Source organism: Leuciscus leuciscus (assembly GCF_965113295.1).
Source record: "Leuciscus leuciscus genome assembly, chromosome: 11".
Lineage (NCBI taxonomy): Eukaryota > Metazoa > Chordata > Actinopteri > Cypriniformes > Leuciscidae > Leuciscus > Leuciscus leuciscus.
This window is the reverse complement of record NC_138735.1, coordinates 19,733,171-19,752,193: the sequence shown is the minus strand read 5'-3', so window position 1 is coordinate 19,752,193 and position 19,023 is coordinate 19,733,171. Positions and strand designations below refer to the sequence as shown.

Sequence of the window (19,023 nt, the reverse complement as noted above, 5' to 3'; positions counted from 1 at the left end):
ATATATAGATTAATCCTTATTAAAGCTACAAAAGTTATTCAATCAAGAGCTGTTAGTTATTTGATCTTAAGCCTGGTTCACACGGGACGATTTTAAAATTGTCGGCCGATTTTCCAAACCTGAGAGACCCCACACACGGGGATAAAAAAATCACGGGTCTAACAGTTTTGGTCGTACAGTGTGTGGTGCGCAGCCACACGGCAAAATCAACACATCACACACGAACCGATTTGACTCCCGAGCATTCCCAGATCAGACGGGAAATCGCGCAAAATACCTCGAGATCAAACGTGACTTCAGAATAAACAATCATGGCGGACGAAGAGGATGCAGTGGCAATAGTTTGTAGTTTGTTTTTAACCGGAAAAAAAACGTTATCAGAAGAAAAGGCGATGATCTCCGACGTCCACCGGACTTTCTGGTGCGCGATGCCGCCGACTGTTTTGATCATGTTTCCCGGTGCTTCCTCGCCGGCTCGTCACCTCGCTTTCTGATTGGCTACACTCCACAGTCCACAGGCTGCGTGCTCGGGGGACACCACACACGAGGAGAAATCGGGCCAAATAAATCCAACATGTTGGATATCCCCGATTTGAGATCGGAGCGGTCCCGACGTCCTTCCGAGCAAACGAGAGCAGTCTTAACACACCACACACAGCAGGAATATCTGATCAGATTATTTTACGATAATCGGAGCATCCTTAAGATTGTCGGAAGGAGTGAATCGGGGCTAAAATCGGCCTAATTATCCTGCCGTGTGAACCAGGCTTTAGTCTTTTGTTGTTTGATTAACATTAATGACAGACAGCAGCAGGTTTATTGGGCTGATGTCAATTTAAGACCTGATGCGAATCTGGTCTCTTTATGGTCATTTAACTCCTTTAAGACTGTGCTTTCGAGGATACTCGCCAATAACGGGTTTTTCGACATACTTTTGTCTTTTTCTGTCCATTCAAGCATGAATTGAAACTCAATGTGATACTTTCTCTGACACTTTCTGTGTGGCTTTCTGTGTGTGCGTTTCTAAATTTATAAAAACAACGTTTTTTATTTTATTTTCTTTATCACGAATATTCTTATTTATTACTGACCCATGTGCATTTGCTTGCCTATTATATATCAGTTTGTTCCTTTAGCTGCATGACAGTCATCCTGCTACTTTGAAATGGATGTAAACTTTGTGTCTGCCTGGGGTCTATCTGCTTTTTTGTGCCGTACAGATATGGTTCCAGACCGAGGTGTGTATATTGGCAAGGAATCTATACTGCAGAATGTATTGTCTACCAAGGGAGTGTGTTGTCGAAGCCTGTGTGTCAGTGTGTTTATACGTGTGAGTGTGTATGCAGGTAAGCTGGTGCACCTCACCCGTGAAAAAAAACCTAATGCAGAAAAGTAGATTAGGAGCTCAAAGTGTGAGATTGGCTTGGCTTTATACAAGTAAGTCTCTCCTCGGCGGTCCCAAGGAGGGATTGGCTTTAGCAAAGCTGATGTTGTGTCATTTCCCAGAAAAGCTGCCGCCGCCACCTGTGAGTCCCTGAGTTGCTGACAAAAGAGGACCGTTGTCCTTGTCGATGAGAGATGACCTGTTTGGTTTACTCATTGCAGGAACTGTGATTCTAACCACACTTGCTAGGGCAGCAAATGAATGAAGAAATCCCCAGCCTTTTGTCCTTTAGATCATGTGTGTGGGTGTTTCGGTGGTGAGAAAGGTCTAGCACTCATTTTAATTATTCACAATGTGGTTTTGATCCTAAAGGTTATATTTTATTTTTAAAAGGTGCTTAATAAACTTTATTATTAGTCAACCTAATTTCATACGGTGTTGCCCATTCTGTTTCAACAGAATGATTACATCATTCTTTGGCAATGAAATGCTGATGTTCTCTATATCCTCTTCAAAGCTGAATTGCATTGAATAGCAGGATCCCTTTTAGTCACACTTCTAATTCTCTTATACTAATTGTTAGCGGTGCACTAATAGTAAAAGTCTGGGCCATATCGATAAACTGTTAATTATTTAACTAATAAATAACTTATAAATGGCTTTTAAATATAGGTATCACAACCTTGCAATATGCATGATTAAAAATGCATATTCATTTTGAGTCATTTTGATTAATTCATTATTACTTTGTGAAATTATTAGTGTTTTTAAAGAAATTTTAAGTGAGCGTTATATGACTGCAAAGGTAATATGATTGTAAAAACAAGTAATAAGCATGCAGAGTTAAATATCCACTTTTGGCTGAGACCAATAAAAAAAAAAAGTCAGCTAATATCAAACATGGTTGATGACTTTTGAATTGCAAAAGTTTTGGGGTCATAAGATTTTAAGAAATAAGAAATTAATCATTTTATTCAGCAAGGATACATTATATTGATAAATTTTGACAGTAAAGACTTTTGCATTGTTTAAAAAATCTAGGCTATTTAAAAAATGCCGTTGTTTTGAACTTTCTATTCATCAAAGAATCCTGAAAAAAAATGTATCATGGTTTCCAAAAAAGTATTAAGCAGCCCAGCTGTTTTCAACATCATTAATGATTAAAAAAAAAAGTTTCTGGAGAGCTCAGCATATTAGAGTAATTTCTGAAGGATCATGTGAAGCTGAAGACTGCAGTTACAGTTATACCTGATCAATTTAACACATATTAAAATAGAAAACAGTTATTTACACTATAAACTGTAATTGTACTATAATATTTCCCAATATTGCTGTTTTTTGCAGAATTGTACTCAAATAAATGTAGCCTTAGTGAGCATAAGAGCCCAGCCTTGCTCCATATTAACTCTGTAAGAAGATACATGTGTGATTATTGTCAATGACAACGTCACATGGGCCACAAAATTACTAGTATTGGGTTTCGCTGTGCCATTCCTAACCCTTTTACAAATAGATGCAGTTTCACATTAGTGCTGCTTATGTGTTCAGTTACAATCAATGACTTTTTTCTGCTCCACACTGTGAAAGGGAAAAGCTTTCCACAAGTCATTAAGAGCTGCAGCTGGTGAGCTGACATCAGAATTCATGGAAAAGCGGGAAATACCCTACAATCCGGCTCACCTTGACTTGACTTTATGTGGAGGGGTGATGTAATATGTTGAAAAGAATGTACCATGAAGGCTGACTTCATTCCCGCCAAATGTCCACCCTTGAAGATAGCGGTGAATGTCAGATGACCTAAATCTGTTACATTAATGACAGTCACTAAACTGAACTACTTTAACTACATGCTTATTTTTCCATTTGCTTAATTATTTGATTCCCACACGCTGTGGCTTAAAAAAAAAAAAAAAAAAGTAGATTGTTGTCGAGTCAAGCCAAGCTGCAGCACAGGCCTCAGCAAGCGGCAGTTTGACAGAACGTCAGACTGATCTAGAGAGTTGGCGTCAAGCGTGTGTGGCATGAATGGCAAGTTGTGCGGTGGGTGCTCGGGTAAGCGGGCCGCTCTCGTGCTGTGTGGAGTGACCGAGCAGATGGGCTGGAGAGCTGGCGGTTGGTGCCAGACGCAGTGAGGGCAGAGGGGTTTAGCGAGATGCTCGCCGCCATGTTGGAGGGCCACCTGCTTTTTGGCAGCACGTCAGTCCCTTGGTGCTTAAATGTGTTTATAGCAGCCGCAAGGTCAACGTGTATGTGTGCGTTCCTTTTTAAATGGATTTTGAGTTGCTGAGTTGGAGATGTGACGGTCGGTACATATCCCTCAAATATAAAGAGGGAATGCAATGATCTTACATTGAAAAGAAGCACTAGTTCTTTTAGTCAGTTTTGTTGTGAGGTCTATTAGATACATTAGATAAATGGTTATGTATTATAAAGTAAGTCGAACATGAAAAGTACCATAGTTTTAAAAAAACATCAAAAGTCTGTATCCTGTATTTAATGGGAATTTTGGCCTGTCCCAATTTAGAGGTCAGTATCCCAATTTATCCCAGTTTTTGTTCATTTTTGTGACACGCTCCACAAACAGGTTCACGGAAAGGAAACCGAGACGGCAGAAGCCGGTGTTCTGTTTGTTTTGACAAAAAAAAAAAAAATGTTTTGTTTTTATTGTGAATGTACACAAATAAAAGTACAGTTCTGAATGATATCTTACTCTATCTTACTCTTATCTATATGACCATAAATGACCGCTGTTATAAGGTAACACTTCAAGTGATCGCACACACACACAACATATCAGTTCTAGCATTGCTAACTTGACATCACAGCCTGTTCATTATCAAAATAAAATACAGTCAACCAAACTTATAAAAGGTTACACTGCTCAATTTAAATAGTCCGTAGTACAACCTGTGCCGTTCAGTGCATGTTAAGGACAAGCCTAGTTTACATAATAATAACAGTTTAGCATCCGAATACATCGCGAATATGGAAACATTTGGATTCGAATGATAGCGGTATGTGAGCCCAACACTGGTTTCTGTTTCAGTTTCTCTTTAAATTAATTTGTTTTTGCTTAACGTTTAGCTGCTTATATTTTTCATTTTTGTTCTATTCTGAATAGCCTACCGTTAAAAGGATTTGTTGTGGAGTGAGGGGAACTAAAATAGCCCATCTATTTACAGGTATTTTACATAATTTTTTTAATGTAATAATAAAATGTGACTTATATGCGACTTATTATTTCTTTTCCCCTCAAAAACGCAATTTTGTATGTGGAGTATATTTTTTCAACCACGTTACAAATTTTTCAAAATATCTTTAAAAATTCTTTAAAAATGACTTAAATTACCGTTTAACTGATATTAATTGGTAAAAAATCTTACTGTCGGTTAACGGTTAACCAGTTAATTATGCAGTTTATGACTTAATAATTTTTTTTTATTATTCTGTATCAAATTGGATATTTAATTGTTCATGCTCAATTTCCAATTTTTACCTTTAGATTTTCTTTGAGATTTAACGCTCATTTAAAGTTAATATTTTAAAACACTAATACTCTGATAACAATGTTACTACCTATGTAACCTTTAGCAAATCTCAAAATAAATATCTATTTTTTATACTGTACATTATACTGTAGTGATGCCTAATTTCACTTTTAATTTCGCATTTAAAACAATTTTTTTTTTTTTTTTTTGGAAAAACTTTTTTCTTTTGTCTACTGTTTAAAAAGTAAAATTTAGTATGGTTTTTTTGTACAGGATCATGAAGTGCAAAACCAACAGTTTTTAATCATTTTATTGACAAATTGTTACTTTTTTCAGTTGGTGTTGTTTTTTTTAGAGTTCTTCCACCAAATATCCTTTTTCAAATGTGCTCCGAGATCTTTGGTATCTTTGGCGACTTGTGTGTTTTGTGTGCTGCTCTGCTAGTGTGCACTGAGCATACGCCTTGGCTTGAGCTCTGGAAACTTACAGCAAACCCTTTTGTGTTTCTGTCAGGAGCCCAGACATTTTTCTGCGCTGACTGTTTCTTCAGAAACTCGGGGACCATGCAAGCCTTAGAAACAAAGAGGGAAAAATAAAGAGCAATGAATGAGGCTTAGAGACAGAAAAGAACGCTTTAAGATATGCCAGGGAGAGGAGGTGTGGCGGAGTTTAGATTCCCACTGAGCCAAACTCCAGTAGTAACTGGTAACTGTGTGTATCATTGTAAAGGAATGTCTGTGATGTGAAGAGATTACCTTTTTTCAGTTTTGCACTATTTAAAGAGTCTTTTATCAGATACTTTTTGGTAATTAAACGTAGGGCGCAAAGTTCACCCTAGATTCGCTGCTATTTAGTGTTTGCAACGTTAGCCATTTGCAGTTTTTTTGTTGTTGCTGGTTTTGGATACAAGACAGCATATTCAGTCTCAGTTTTCCATCATTGAAAAGCATATGTGACAGTCAGATATGGACAGTTGCATTTAAGAAACAATCTTAGAAAACAAAGTGTATTTTATAGAATGACAGCTGAAGTAAATGTGAGTGGTGCTGCTATCTGTCCTTAGCCTGACGAAAAAAGTCAGTTTACTTGGAAAAGTAGTAACGTCTCCGCAAAAAGTGACATGTTTTTCTCACATTTTTGCACTGTGCTAAATGAACACAATGCAGAATGATATTTAATTATTGTCTTTATATACACCATTATAACAATACATTGTAATAAGTAAGGGATAATCCACGGCTAGCTGTGCATTAAACGATTTTAATGCAGGACGTGGAGGCAAAGAACCGGCCGACTCGGAGTGCATCCCAATCATTTAATGCACAGCTAGCCGTGGATTATCCCACTTATACCATGGTCATTTGCCAGCATTGACAACTTAAAGCTGTTATTGAAGATTGCGGCGCAATATATTTGACCGGAAGGGTCAAAATAATGGTTATTTTCGTCAGTTACGGTTTGTTAGATCTAGCATTGTGTCGGCTTTAAATCAGACCCTGAGATGAAGTAGTGCATAAGATTACATTTGTTTCAATGAATGAATTATAGCATTTATTTGAATTCATGAGAGAGAGAGAGAGAGAGAGAGAGAGAGAGAGAGATGCGTGTGTGAATTACCTGCATCTGTTCGGTGTCTCTATCTATTACTACAAAGCTGTGAGTTTAATTACTTCAAAACCAGCAATGTTACCCCCTTGTTGCTGGGAAATATAATGTAGCGATTCAGTAGCTAAGCTATTTTATGAATAAAATATGAAGTCATGGGGCAGGTTTGATAAGTTTCTGATCTCCTGAATGTTTCTGTGTGTGCATAGCGCAATCTCTGAGTGACGTATGCATCTGTGCGCTTCAATGAAAACATAATATATAGAACGGTGATGATTAAACTGACTTGGAACTACCTGTTCATGAAATGGTTTTGTCGCACATTTTCCAGCCAATCAGAATTGAGTTTTCAGACAGACTATGGTATAAAAAGCGATAGCGATAAGACACCATAGACAAAACAATAACAATAGACAAAACATTAACAATAAGACATCATAGACAAAAGCTTGTCATGTCAACCACTTTTAACTTAAGCTGCTTTTGAAATCACATCCCATCAGCCGCAGAAAGTGCTGTTTACTCAAGACTCATCGTTTCCAGCCAAGTCATTTGGCATAATAACTACAAGAGCCATCAAGAGAGAATCAGCCTCTCCGCAGCACCGCCGCTATATTTGGCTCATTTATTATTTTACAGGCAGACAAAGATTGCTCCAATTTGTATAGCTATTTCCGTGCAAATGTTCGTAACCTTTTCGCTGGCACTCTTGTACTTTGAGCCTCTTGAGTTCAGGGCTCTTTCGCGCTTTGCTGACGACTGTAATTGCTCTTCTTTCTGCAGCAATCTCCAGGCGACTCGTCGATATTGTTGCGCGAAGCTGACAATTATAAATGAAGAAAAAAATAGATCTCATTGTCTTGCCTTTCATGTGTCAGAATATGAAAAACTGCTCTCAGATCAGCCTGTGGCTGCTGGTGACAGATTCTCAAACGCAAGATGCCTGGCATTAAAAGCGCTCTGACTCGTCTTTGAAGAGCACTGTGGTCGCTACCTTTAGCGCTCCCTCCACTTTTATCCCGCTCGATGTGGCTTAACAATGTCTCAAGGGCAACAGGGCACGCTCTGTCTTCAAAGACAAGTGTCTCTCTCTCATCTGAAGAATGACATAAAATGACAGCGACTGGGAGAGGAAGGCTGTATTTGCTGTTGGCAGTCAGATACACTGTTTATGGACAGTTATGATTTACTTACAGTTGGCTGTTATGAAGAGAATTGCATTGTGACATAATGTGACAAATTAGTTATTTAAAGGGGTCATATCAAATTTTCTTTGTTTTCTAAAAAGTGCACTGTGCTACGAAGTCAGCTGATTTATAAAAAAAATGAAGACAGATGAATAATAGTACAGATGTATTTGATTCAAAGACTTTACTTTCAAAAAATTTGTACACATCTTAATCGATCCTCTCTATGACTCTTCTCTATGACTCTCTATACTCATGTATATTTTGGAAAATATATTTTAATAAACAATAGAGATTGATTACACTAAACATAAAAAATAAATTACACTAAACTATATTTTCTTTTCTTTAAAAAAAATCTTTTAAAGGGATACTTAACCGATTAGCTTTGTATCATCAGTAGAAACCTGGTAGTATTTTCGAATGACCGTGCTTCCCTCCCTCATGTCCCCCTGAGACCAGAGATTTCTGTATTGTGTGTCTGTAAAAAATCAATGCTAAAATCATAATTTTGCTTCATCGGAGGCTTTTTTGGCCAGAGGCGAGAGACTACAGCCAGTAGTAGGAGCTCGTTATGCATGTTTTCAACCCGCCCATAAAACGGTGTCTTTTCAGTTTCGAGTCAACTAGTAGCCTAGTTGTATAATTTCTTCCGATACTGCCCTTTGTAACCGGTAGGCGTGGCTTGGGAGTGGCCTCGTAGGGCAGCGAAGCAAGTGCATTCTGGGAGTTGTTGTCTTTCATCCACATGAGCCAAAAATACATTTTCTGGCTTTTCTCAGTCTAGAAGGCACCAACTTCTAAAATAATTTCACATTTCTACTACATAAATTACCCAATTTAAATACACATTCATCTTTCCAGCGGTGAAATATCCCTTTAATGAGGCTTTTTTCTTTATAATAATATTTTTCATTATAATATAAGGACAGTTGTATCAGCCTGACATTTTGACTTGCCTCCCAAAAATATAAAAAATGATTTTTAATACAGAAATAAAAATAGAAGAGGTGTATTCAAGTCATTGTATGTGAATTGTATTCTTAATGTATTTTTCATTTAATGTTAAGCACAGAAACACAAGAATCATTACTGTCATTTTCTGTAAATTTAGCAATTGTGTGGACTGGAGACACTAAAACAAGAATGTTACGTAAATCCTTTGTGATGTTTAAGCATTGGCACATCTGTAAGGGTTTTTTGGCTCTCTTTATTATAACTATTTTTGTCTGTTTGTTGGTATTTCAAGTTAATTATGTCTCTAATTCACTCTGTTTATGTTGTGTTTGCAGAGTGAAGATTTTCCCTGATGAAAGGAGTCGAGCGTTCAGCTCGAGTTCACTAGGGTCACTTCCTGATGATGACAGTAAACATGGGTAAGCTCTCTCTCTCTCTTTTTCTCTCTCTCTCCTGGTCTTCTTCCCCTTCATAGCGTACACACTTCCTGTAAACAGTTCCTCTGAGCATTGCAAAAAAATAAAAAAGAGAGATGCAGCTACAGAAACATGATTAAACCTATTCGTAACTTGGCCCGTCTTGGGATCATTTGTTTCTAAAGCTCTGTTTTGTTAAAACGCCTCAGCAGTTCTCACAGGCATTAAACATCAATATATAAACATCAAAAGAATATTTCTACATAAATTGCCTGTTTTTGTTTTTAAAAGCCAGTGCATTGCACCATAAAAAGGTAAAAATGGCAACATCTGCTCTAACCATCGTATTGAATTTATTACAGATTCCCCTGTGTGTTTATTATGGTAAAGGAAGCAAAGTAACATGATTTACACCTTTTAAAAATTGTGCTTTTAATATTTTGTCTGATATATTAATACACACATTAAACTACACTGCATAGTCAAAGCCATGGTAGAAATCGCCAGGTTCTGAATTTAAGGATATCATCATAGGTGATTATGTCGCTTAGTTGCGCATAATTGACTCTGCAACATGCCAGAGCACTTTTAATACATGCCGCATTATGAGAACAAAGAGAAGCAACAAATTAATCCAGAGGAAATGTTGCACTATTGTTGTTGTTTTATGACAACACTGACTGTGTCATTTAATCTTGTGGATTACATTCAGACATGAAGTTTATCAGTGAGTGTGGGTTTGTTTTCAAATAATACAGTTCAAGACAACTGATTACATGCTTGTCATTGAAAATCACATTTGATAACAACTTGAACAACCTATAAACACATCTTTGTGATTATAAATATCTTACAAACTGTCAGATTGTCACTGTGCAACTCTTGATTTTGTGCCTGTTTTGACAGATGGCGGTCTCCAAAATGGACCTGGACAGCACAAGAACTCACAAGGTTTGTAATTTTTTTAGGCTCATTTTAGATTCACTAATACTGAAATCTGAGACTTCCTATCAGGCGTCAATGTCAGTGCGAAGTGTGCAGTGTTCTTGTTTTACTAATGCCACAATAATGAGATGGTACAGTTAGCAGAGGAAAAAGCAAACACGGACACACCTCTGAAACTGTTACATCATCTGCATTTTTCTCTCGTTGAACATTAACGCATCAATATAGGGCACAGTGGTACTTACTAGATCACATATTACTTCAAAATGAAAAGTGAAAAATTAAGAAATTATATTTGCACAAAGAAAATAAAGCCTGTTTTTAGGACGTTTTGCATTGTACATTTCACCCTTAATGATAATCTCATTATCATTGCTATAATGCAGAAAAATAATGATATATTATTTAAATTGTAATGTATTGAAATATCACTGTTGCTATGCTGTATTTTAATATATATGCATATTAAAATAAAAATAAAAATATTGTGTTCAGATTATGCAATTTTTATTACAGTAATAAGAATCATAATTGAGAATAATGAGAATTACAGACAAACATAAAAGTAAAACATCTTGACATATGGTGAATATTATGAAAATAATATCACAATGAAAGACAAATGACCCTAAAAATGCAAGCTTCATTTTCTTTATACAAATAATAAATAAAAAATTCTTCCCTGTGTATTTTGGGGCGAAATATGACCAGACATTTTCTTCACCAACTTCTGAGTTTTTGTTTCATTGCATTTGTACAAAACAGGCACGGACACATGGGATATACACACAGTAGAGATGGAGGACCGCATGTTGCTCTAATTTTGCTGAACGCTTTAGTGGTGACTGTAGCACTGGGGAAATCCCCTCTATGTCTTCATTTTCTTAAACTCTGATCACATCAGTGGCTTCTTCCAGCAGCACATCAGTACAAATACACAATCACACAACAGCCCTGAGAAACCTTTTGATTCACCATGTCAAAGACAGATGAAGTAACATTACATTAAAGCCTGTTAGTATTAATAAAAACAAATGATTGTGAGTTTAGAGGAAGTTTATATTTACTGTTGGTGGTGTAATGCTCATGTTTGTGTTCATTGGAAGTTTCTGTAGAGAGACCTTGAAGTGGGAGGGTGAGGTATGAATGTCGGTAAATGACTGGTTTTAGCATCTGTGGTTTTTGTCTACCAAATATGTGTGTACACTACATCAGTGTTTGTGGCAGAGTGGCTTTGGATTAAATTGACACTTCTGTGGTTAAAACTCTGTATCAAATTACAGGTTATTGTTGTATCATTGTTGTATGTTAGATAGATGCGGATTTCTCTCAAAGCTGGCCTATCTCTTTTCTCTGGCTTAATTCAAAAACGTTTTGCATTTGTTTATAGTTTTGCTTCCTTTATCTTCTTGACATGATCAATTTGTCTTCATGTCAAGTGAAATGCTCTTAGAGAAAGGTAATGGAAACATTGTCACGCAACCAGTCGCAAGGATTTCCACCAGACTGCCATAGTGTTATCAGAGTAAATCATCTTATCTTCACATCAGTATGAGGTGATAGAGGGATGGTGATCCTCTTACAATAGCGTCATTCCCATTGGAGCTTTGCTTTACGATGTGTACGGATGTTATGAAAGCTCAAGCCGCAAACACATCAGAGCTGCAAAGTTTTTGTGCTTCTTTTATACTCGAGTCAATTAGATTCTAGTAAATCTAGTAACATTTTTACATTGTCAATTACATTCTATTCAAAACTATTTGATTGCACAATATTCTGTTCAGTTTAGTAAATATTATGTTTGATTCCTTTACATTGTAGTCAATTACATTCTTTTAATATTCTATTCAGTTTAGTAAAAATTCTGTTCAATTCATTTATATTCTATTCAGGACAATTCAATCAGATTCAATTCAGTTTAGTAAAGATTCTGCTCTATTCTGTTACAATTAGTTTCTGTTGTTTTTATATGCTGTTTAACCCCTTAAACCTGAAGTGTACCACCGGTGTACCTCCCACACCAAAAAATAAATCATAATCAAGTCACTAAGCAACCACTGAATGGAATAACATGAAATAGGTATCATTTAAAGCGTAGAAACTCAGCTTTTAATGCAACCATTTTGATCAACTCTTAACAACAAGGGCAGATGGCAGACTTCCTAGATCTGAAGCTTGCGGCAGTTGGAGGTGTTCTGCATTCTTGTTATAATTGTTATATTTAATGAAGAAATAAAATACTAGCTCAGTCACCATAACATAACCTGTGTTTATGCTTTCTATTTTAAAAGATACTCTAAGAACACGTGCTGGCCATCTTTTTTTCGTACACACAGGTGTGGTTGAGCAAAAGCAGAGATACTAGCTCTTCCGTGTACTGAGTGAAGTGAGCATGCCGTTGTGTAATACACAGCTCTGGGTTTGACATTTATGCATGACTTGGTGTTTCTAACCTGAGTGTAAAATGCATGGCAGATATTGACTGAAGCCACTGCTCTGCGGGCAGAAAGTCATGACTAACAGGGGTCAGTAGAGCTGGAATAGAGGCTCTTTAGGGTACAGTAAATTGTGAGATCATTTCAAGAATGAATTATGCTTCCTGAATTTTTTGGCACACATTAGCTGATTTTTCCACCATCGGGCGGAGCGGTTCTAAGAACGGTAAGGAATGGTTCCAGTTGTATTTCCACCTGAGTCTGGTTCTGCACGGCACAGTTACAAACCGTTCTTGGCCCGGAATCCTCAGCATGGTTTAGCTAACCGTTAGCTAAAGTAACGTCGCAACTCAGGATTGATCACTTGTCTGTTGCCTGGCTTCCACTTTCTCTGTAGCTGGCTAACAAATGACTAATAAAATTAAAAGGAATATCTGATCATCCTCCATAACACGTTCACTATTTACATCTCATATTTGAAAACTCTTGCTTTTCTAAGACAAAAAATTTGTATTACATTCCGGAGAGCTCTGTTATCAGAGCTGTTATCAAAATGCAACCATATCCGTGCGGCATGGGATGGAACGGTTAAGACAACGGTTTGGGGAAAGTGACTCTTTTTAGGAATTTTACAAATGTAAAGGAAAAATGCAATTGATAACTTTTATTTTGCAATTATATTGCATCTATATTCAATGTATTTCGTCTCTTCTACATTCGTTTAGATTTGTATTTACATTTGTATTTTAGTTTTTATATTGTTTTAATAGCCTTCAGTCATTGGTCAGGATGTAGAATACAATTTTTTTACTTTTTAACTTTATCAAATTTTGCTATTTATCTAAATGATCAATTAAATTTTGGTTATTTGCAGCCCTCATTTAATTAAAATATGGTGCAGCACTGTTTAAGTGTATTTAGCACCTGTTTAAACTGGATTGTGGGTGTTTAGTGGATAAGATGTTGTGTTTTGCACTGAAATATTGCATGCAAAAGTTCAAGCGTTTAGTGAACTCCCCCTCAGTGTTTTAAGACCAATAGCTTCTGAAAAGGGTATTTTTCGGAGGTTGTTTTGCTGAAGATGAAGCACTACGGTATGGCAAATCTGACAATATTAAAATAGAAATGAGGTCAGATGGAGAAAGAAAGTGTGTGTGTTGTGAACCCTTTGTGAACCCTGTCTAATGGTGGATGCCACTGTGGAAGAACAGCTGCGGAGTGAGACTTACGCTGGTGTCTGAATCAAAGATATACCCCAGACTCCATCTGCCTCAGCAGTGTCGCCACTGTCTCGCCCAGCACTCCACTGCCCCACAATGCCCTTCTGCGTCCCCTGGGATGCAATAAAACCCCTTCAAATACACCACTGCCGTTTGCTGCACAAGACCCACCCTTCTGGGTTCAGCACCAGCCAGTATTAATGTTGTTAGCTTGTTTAATTAGAAGAGTTTGGCCAGAAATATAAATCACCATATAATTGCAGAATAAAATATATTACAGAATGTTTAGAGTTCTGTTCTTCAGTAAAAATTAATTTCTCCAATATTACAAAAAATTACCATTAAGTATCACAGAAGTGGTCCAAACTTGTGTCTGTTTCTCACCCAGTTATCATATTAGTTCAAGACTAGAGCGCACAAGTCATATGGACTACTTTTATGATATTTCTGAAGTCATTTTTACAGCTTGATGTCCCCATTATCAAAAGCAGCCTGGACATTCTGCAAAATATCTTCTTTGATCTTAATTTTTTGTATAAACTAAAGATTTAAAGTTGACATGAAATAAAAACAAACTCTACCACTATAGACAAAATGGGCAAATTTGTACCTTTAGGGGTAAAATAGCTTCTCACTGGCGCAGTACCATTTAAGGGACAATTTTGTACCTTGTCTACCCCTACAATGTGCACATCACTATTTAAATTATTTAAAACATGACAGCTGAAAATGTATACGTTTTTCACTTTATCGAAAAGGATGAACTATGAACAGCCTATAAGAACGACAGTGTGACATCCGTAAGTCATCCTTTGTCAATTATAGTATAACTCCAAGTACTTACTTATTTTAATATGCAAAACTGTTACTCAATCATAGCAGTGGGCATTTAATTCCAAATTTTGAATGTGGCACGCCCATCAAAACAGAGTGTTTGAACGTGATGTCTGTCGAGTAAAACAGGTGCAGGTAAAACCTAACCTCTGGTAAAACCAAAGAAACTGAGGCACTTACTCATCATCATATTGTAGGATGAATCCAATCAGATTTACCAAGTTTAAACCGACTCAGAAATTACTTCATTTCTAAGATCTGTGGATAAATAGAGCAAATAAATTGGCACATAGGCACCTGAAATTAACAAGAGCTCTCGTCTCTCTTTCACTATCTCCTCCCCATGATAGCAGAGGTGAATGACCTTCCACTCAGACTGTAATTACAAGACTCGCTTAATTGGCCCCATTAGGGCCTCTTGATATGTTAATGCATGACACGCTCATTTGCATGATTGCTCCCATTTCACTTTTAATGATGGAGTTTGTGGACTATTTTAATGTTTCACAGGCTGCTGCTAGTGTTCATATTCTTGTGTTTTTCTTGCACAGAGGTTGCCGCAGTCATTCTTCATGTGGTCCAGTTATGAATTCAAGACACACATGAGACGCTCCGATATGTTCTCTGCAAAAACCTTCCTGTGTTCACTGATAAAGGATTGAAGCTTTTATCCGACGTATTGTAATAAAAGTTTCCAATTAATTGTTGGGGGGAAAGAAAGCCTATTAGTTTTCGCTTTGTAAAGGGCATGCTAAAACAAAACCACATTGTGTTCTGAATTTCTTGGTTGATTCAGTGCTTAGCTTTTTTTTTTAGTTGAATGGCTCTTTGAAGCTCAGACTTGCTGTAATGCTTATCTTGTTTAGTGTATGTTGCATTATTAAAATTCTCTCTCTCACTAAAGCTGTGCTTGTCATGCCCAGGGTTTAATGCATCGGAGCAGAACAAGCCCATCAATGGGACCAAACCTTTAATGCTAATATAATGTGATCTCTTGCGTCTGGCCACGTGCCCGTCCCTGTGCTCTCTCTCTCTCTCTCTCTCTCTGTCTCTCTCTCTCTCTCTCTCTCTCTCTCTCTCTCTCTCTCTCTCTCTCTCTCTCTGTGGCCGGTTGGTTTACATCAATGGGCCACACTACAGAAAAAGGAGCACATCAACGCTGTTATGGAAATATGTCAGGGATGGGTCTGTGTCTGCAGCTATGGAAAAAACCCTGATAGAAGCTCAAAGGAAATACAATGGGGCTGGTTTAGGGCTTTTCATATTGCACTTAACCCCAGGTTATAGTCTTTCTAAGCCCCGCTTTTAACCCTGGGTTAAGGAACGTTTCACACATCTAATTTAGAAGCGAGGTTAGCACCGCTTTTTTATCTTGGGTTATGAAACCCTCCTCCAGAGCCTGGTTAGCACCAGCTTTGTTCTGTTAACCCTGCATTGCGATGCTAAACATGTACCGTGTTAAATTATGTTACGGCTTGATGGTCAGCAACTGACAAACAATCGTGTGCCTCATATTTACATTCTTTGGACAGTCACGTAAACAGCACATTGCTTAAACTGTAGTTTCAGCGTATGAGGAGAAAAATGTCTAAAACTAAACTGTCGGCTGTATATAATACGAGGATGCACAATGGTAGAGTCTTTAAATAAGCAGGTCACATGCTGCGTTCGTCCAATCAATGACACTGACACCACAAATATGCAAATAAGAACATTATAACATATAGGCTAACTTTCGTTTTTATTTTCGTTGCACTGACTCATTCGCCAAGCTGAACAACCGATCAGAGTTGATTCATCATGCTGAATCAGCCCAAAAGACCCCAATGGCATCCGGCTAGAGCCAACGGTGGGGAACACACCAAACAAACTAAGCTGAAGCTTGGTGTGTCACGGCCTTTAGAATGACCCAGGGTCAACTGTTTCAAGCGTGAAAAGCCCTAATGTGTACCACACGGTTAGTGGAGTGCTGTGACACTGTGTGAACATCGAGTGTCTTTCTGCTGCTTTGAATGACATTGTGGTATTCAAATGAGAGATATGAATAGGAAGGTGATCTAAACATGCCCATTCTATTTCAGTAGTTTAAAATTCGAGAAGCTTGAGAAGATTGTGTGAAAGAAACCTAATTTGCACATGGTGCTTAAGATAGATGATGGTTTAAATGGTTAGTTCACCCAGAAATGAAAATTCTGTCAGTAATTACTCACCCTCAACCCCGTAATACTTTCGTCCCTCTTTGGAACACAAATTAAGATATTTTTGATGAAGTCTGAGAGCTGTCTCACTCCTCCATAGGCTTCTATTTTATTGAAAATTGCCGGCCCAGAAAAGTTAGTAAAGACAATGTTTAATATAGTCCAAGTGACTACAGTGGCTCAACCATAAGTTTATCAAGTGACGAGAATACTTTTTGTGCGCAAAAAAACCTAAAATAACGACTTTATTCACCTATTAATTTTCTTCTATGTGGGCGTCTGGTGAGTTCACGTAGTGTAACAGCGCAGTGCGTACGTCAGCACGTAGGCTCACTATTGGCCGACACTGGTTGTGTGTGTGATGCGTATTTTTTTAAATATGTACATTATAAAATGTCTAATTTGGTGATGCTGCTGAAACAAAATAAATGAAAAAAGTGAGTGTTTTCGTTCAAATTTCTTCTCATCAGGACTTTTTAGGTGGCAGTCATTCAGTTGCTTCAGTGACACATTTTTGAAGATCCACTCACAGCGTAGCTTTAACTTGTCTTTGTTTGTTCCAGATGATGAAGAGGCACTCACCTCCATAATGAAGGACCTGGCAGCTTTACGGTTCTGTTACCAATTCAAGAGCAGCAGCAGCAGCAACAAGCCCAAGAGCAGAACCTCATCCTACAGACAGGTAATTACCCACAATGCATCACTCAGAAGCAGAAAGGAATGTGCAAAAGCTGTGTTTTCAAAAGCAACTAGTCAGATGGTTGTTTGAACGATTTATTTGGTTAATTATGATCGTTATTGAGCTGCAAAGCTGAATAAATAAATACATATTATATTAATTGAATAATTTATATTTTTATATATTATAATATATTAATATTCATATATTATATATATATATATATAAATAAATATAAAAATATCATTTTTTTTTATTTTTTTTTTTAAAATAATGAACTCTAAATAAATACATTTATTTATTTTTAAACATTTATTATATTAATATTATTCATAGTTTCATTTAATTTAATTTATTTTTATAATCATGAACTGCAAAGCAGAGATTCATAAAAAAAACAATGTAAAGCTTTTCAATAGCACTTTTACTACATTGTTCTCTAGACTTAAGGTACATGCAACCTTCAACCTGACCCAACGAGAGCTGCATTGTACGATACAGTCTTAAACAGGATACAGCTGAGAGAGGCACTACTGTTAACATTTAACATCCGGTCCCTCTGTACTATACAGCATAAAACACCAGTATCCTTGTAGTTTTCATTCATTGCCTAAATTCTCTGTACAATGCTGTCGCTTGACACCGGACACCAGTCAATCCTCAAGATAAACGGCTGGCATGCACTCTGTACACGCACATACACTCTTTTTGTTTCTATCTAACTCACTCTTGGTTGTTCTTTCTCATACAATTTTAACCGCTCATCTTTTCTCTCATACACGCAAAAATGCCAGAAGCAACTTTCCCAACTAAGTTACACAACAATAACCATCCCAAAAAACAACTCACGAGGAGTCTTGACAGCTTAAAGCACATGCATAATGAAGATGCACGAGAAGCACAAACAACTTGCAGATTAATTCTTATTTCAGCCTCTCTTGCTGCATTCATGATGGAGATGACGTCACAGTGTCAACAGTATCGGTGTAAACAGTGTTCAGACTGTTCATTATCTTCAGCGGTGAAAGGTGCCGTGTCGTCTCAGGGGAGTAGTTATGCTTCTGCCAAACAGTGAAATTCAGAGCAGTGCTGATTTCAGAACAGTAGGGGAGACCGGGGGCTTTTAAAAAAAAATGTATACGATGACAAACAAGTTAGAGCAGTTACAAATCATTATAAATCACTTTTATGAACTTGGTTGTAAATTTTCAATCTGAAAATTTCAATCTGTCAGTAAAGTATTGTAATGATTTATTAAACACTTTTCATTTTATTTTCTCTCTTGTAATATGAAAAAGTTCAATTTCAATATTCTAGGGGATTACAATGGGAGCCTCTCGTTCCTTTCCTCACTCTCATCTCTCTTCAGGTCTGTTTTTTTTTTGGGATGCTCTATAACTTTTTTTGTCTTTTTTTTTTTTTTGCATCATTTTACCATTCCTAGTAGCATCCTTAATTGTGGGAATGTTCCTAAAAGAAATACTGTACAATAGACAAGGTACCTGATTTTTATCAGTCCTGATGGAAAGCATTTTGAATAATATGTAAATGTTTTTATTCAGTAAATGACAGTTTTTGTTTTTTTATTCAACCGCTGACCTAGAATTGTTACTTATTTAACATATCGTCACCTTCCTAAAATAATTGCCTAAGTAATTTTTTCAGGTTTCTCAGA

At 37.0% G+C, this 19,023-nt stretch overlaps 1 protein-coding gene across 1 annotated transcript in view; it reads left to right on the top strand.

Moving 5' to 3' along the window:
* The window catches only part of map3k22 (mitogen-activated protein kinase kinase kinase 22), a 55,073-nt gene that overhangs the window by 7,255 nt on the left and 28,795 nt on the right, over positions 1 to 19,023 (top strand). Inside the window, exons 2-4 of the mRNA XM_082183905.1 lie at positions 8,957 to 9,040; positions 9,944 to 9,988; positions 17,233 to 17,351. Of these exons, the coding sequence (XP_082040031.1) occupies positions 9,022 to 9,040; positions 9,944 to 9,988; positions 17,233 to 17,351 (183 nt within the window). The 5' untranslated portion in view covers positions 8,957 to 9,021. The remainder of the gene's footprint in view (positions 1 to 8,956; positions 9,041 to 9,943; positions 9,989 to 17,232; positions 17,352 to 19,023) is intronic.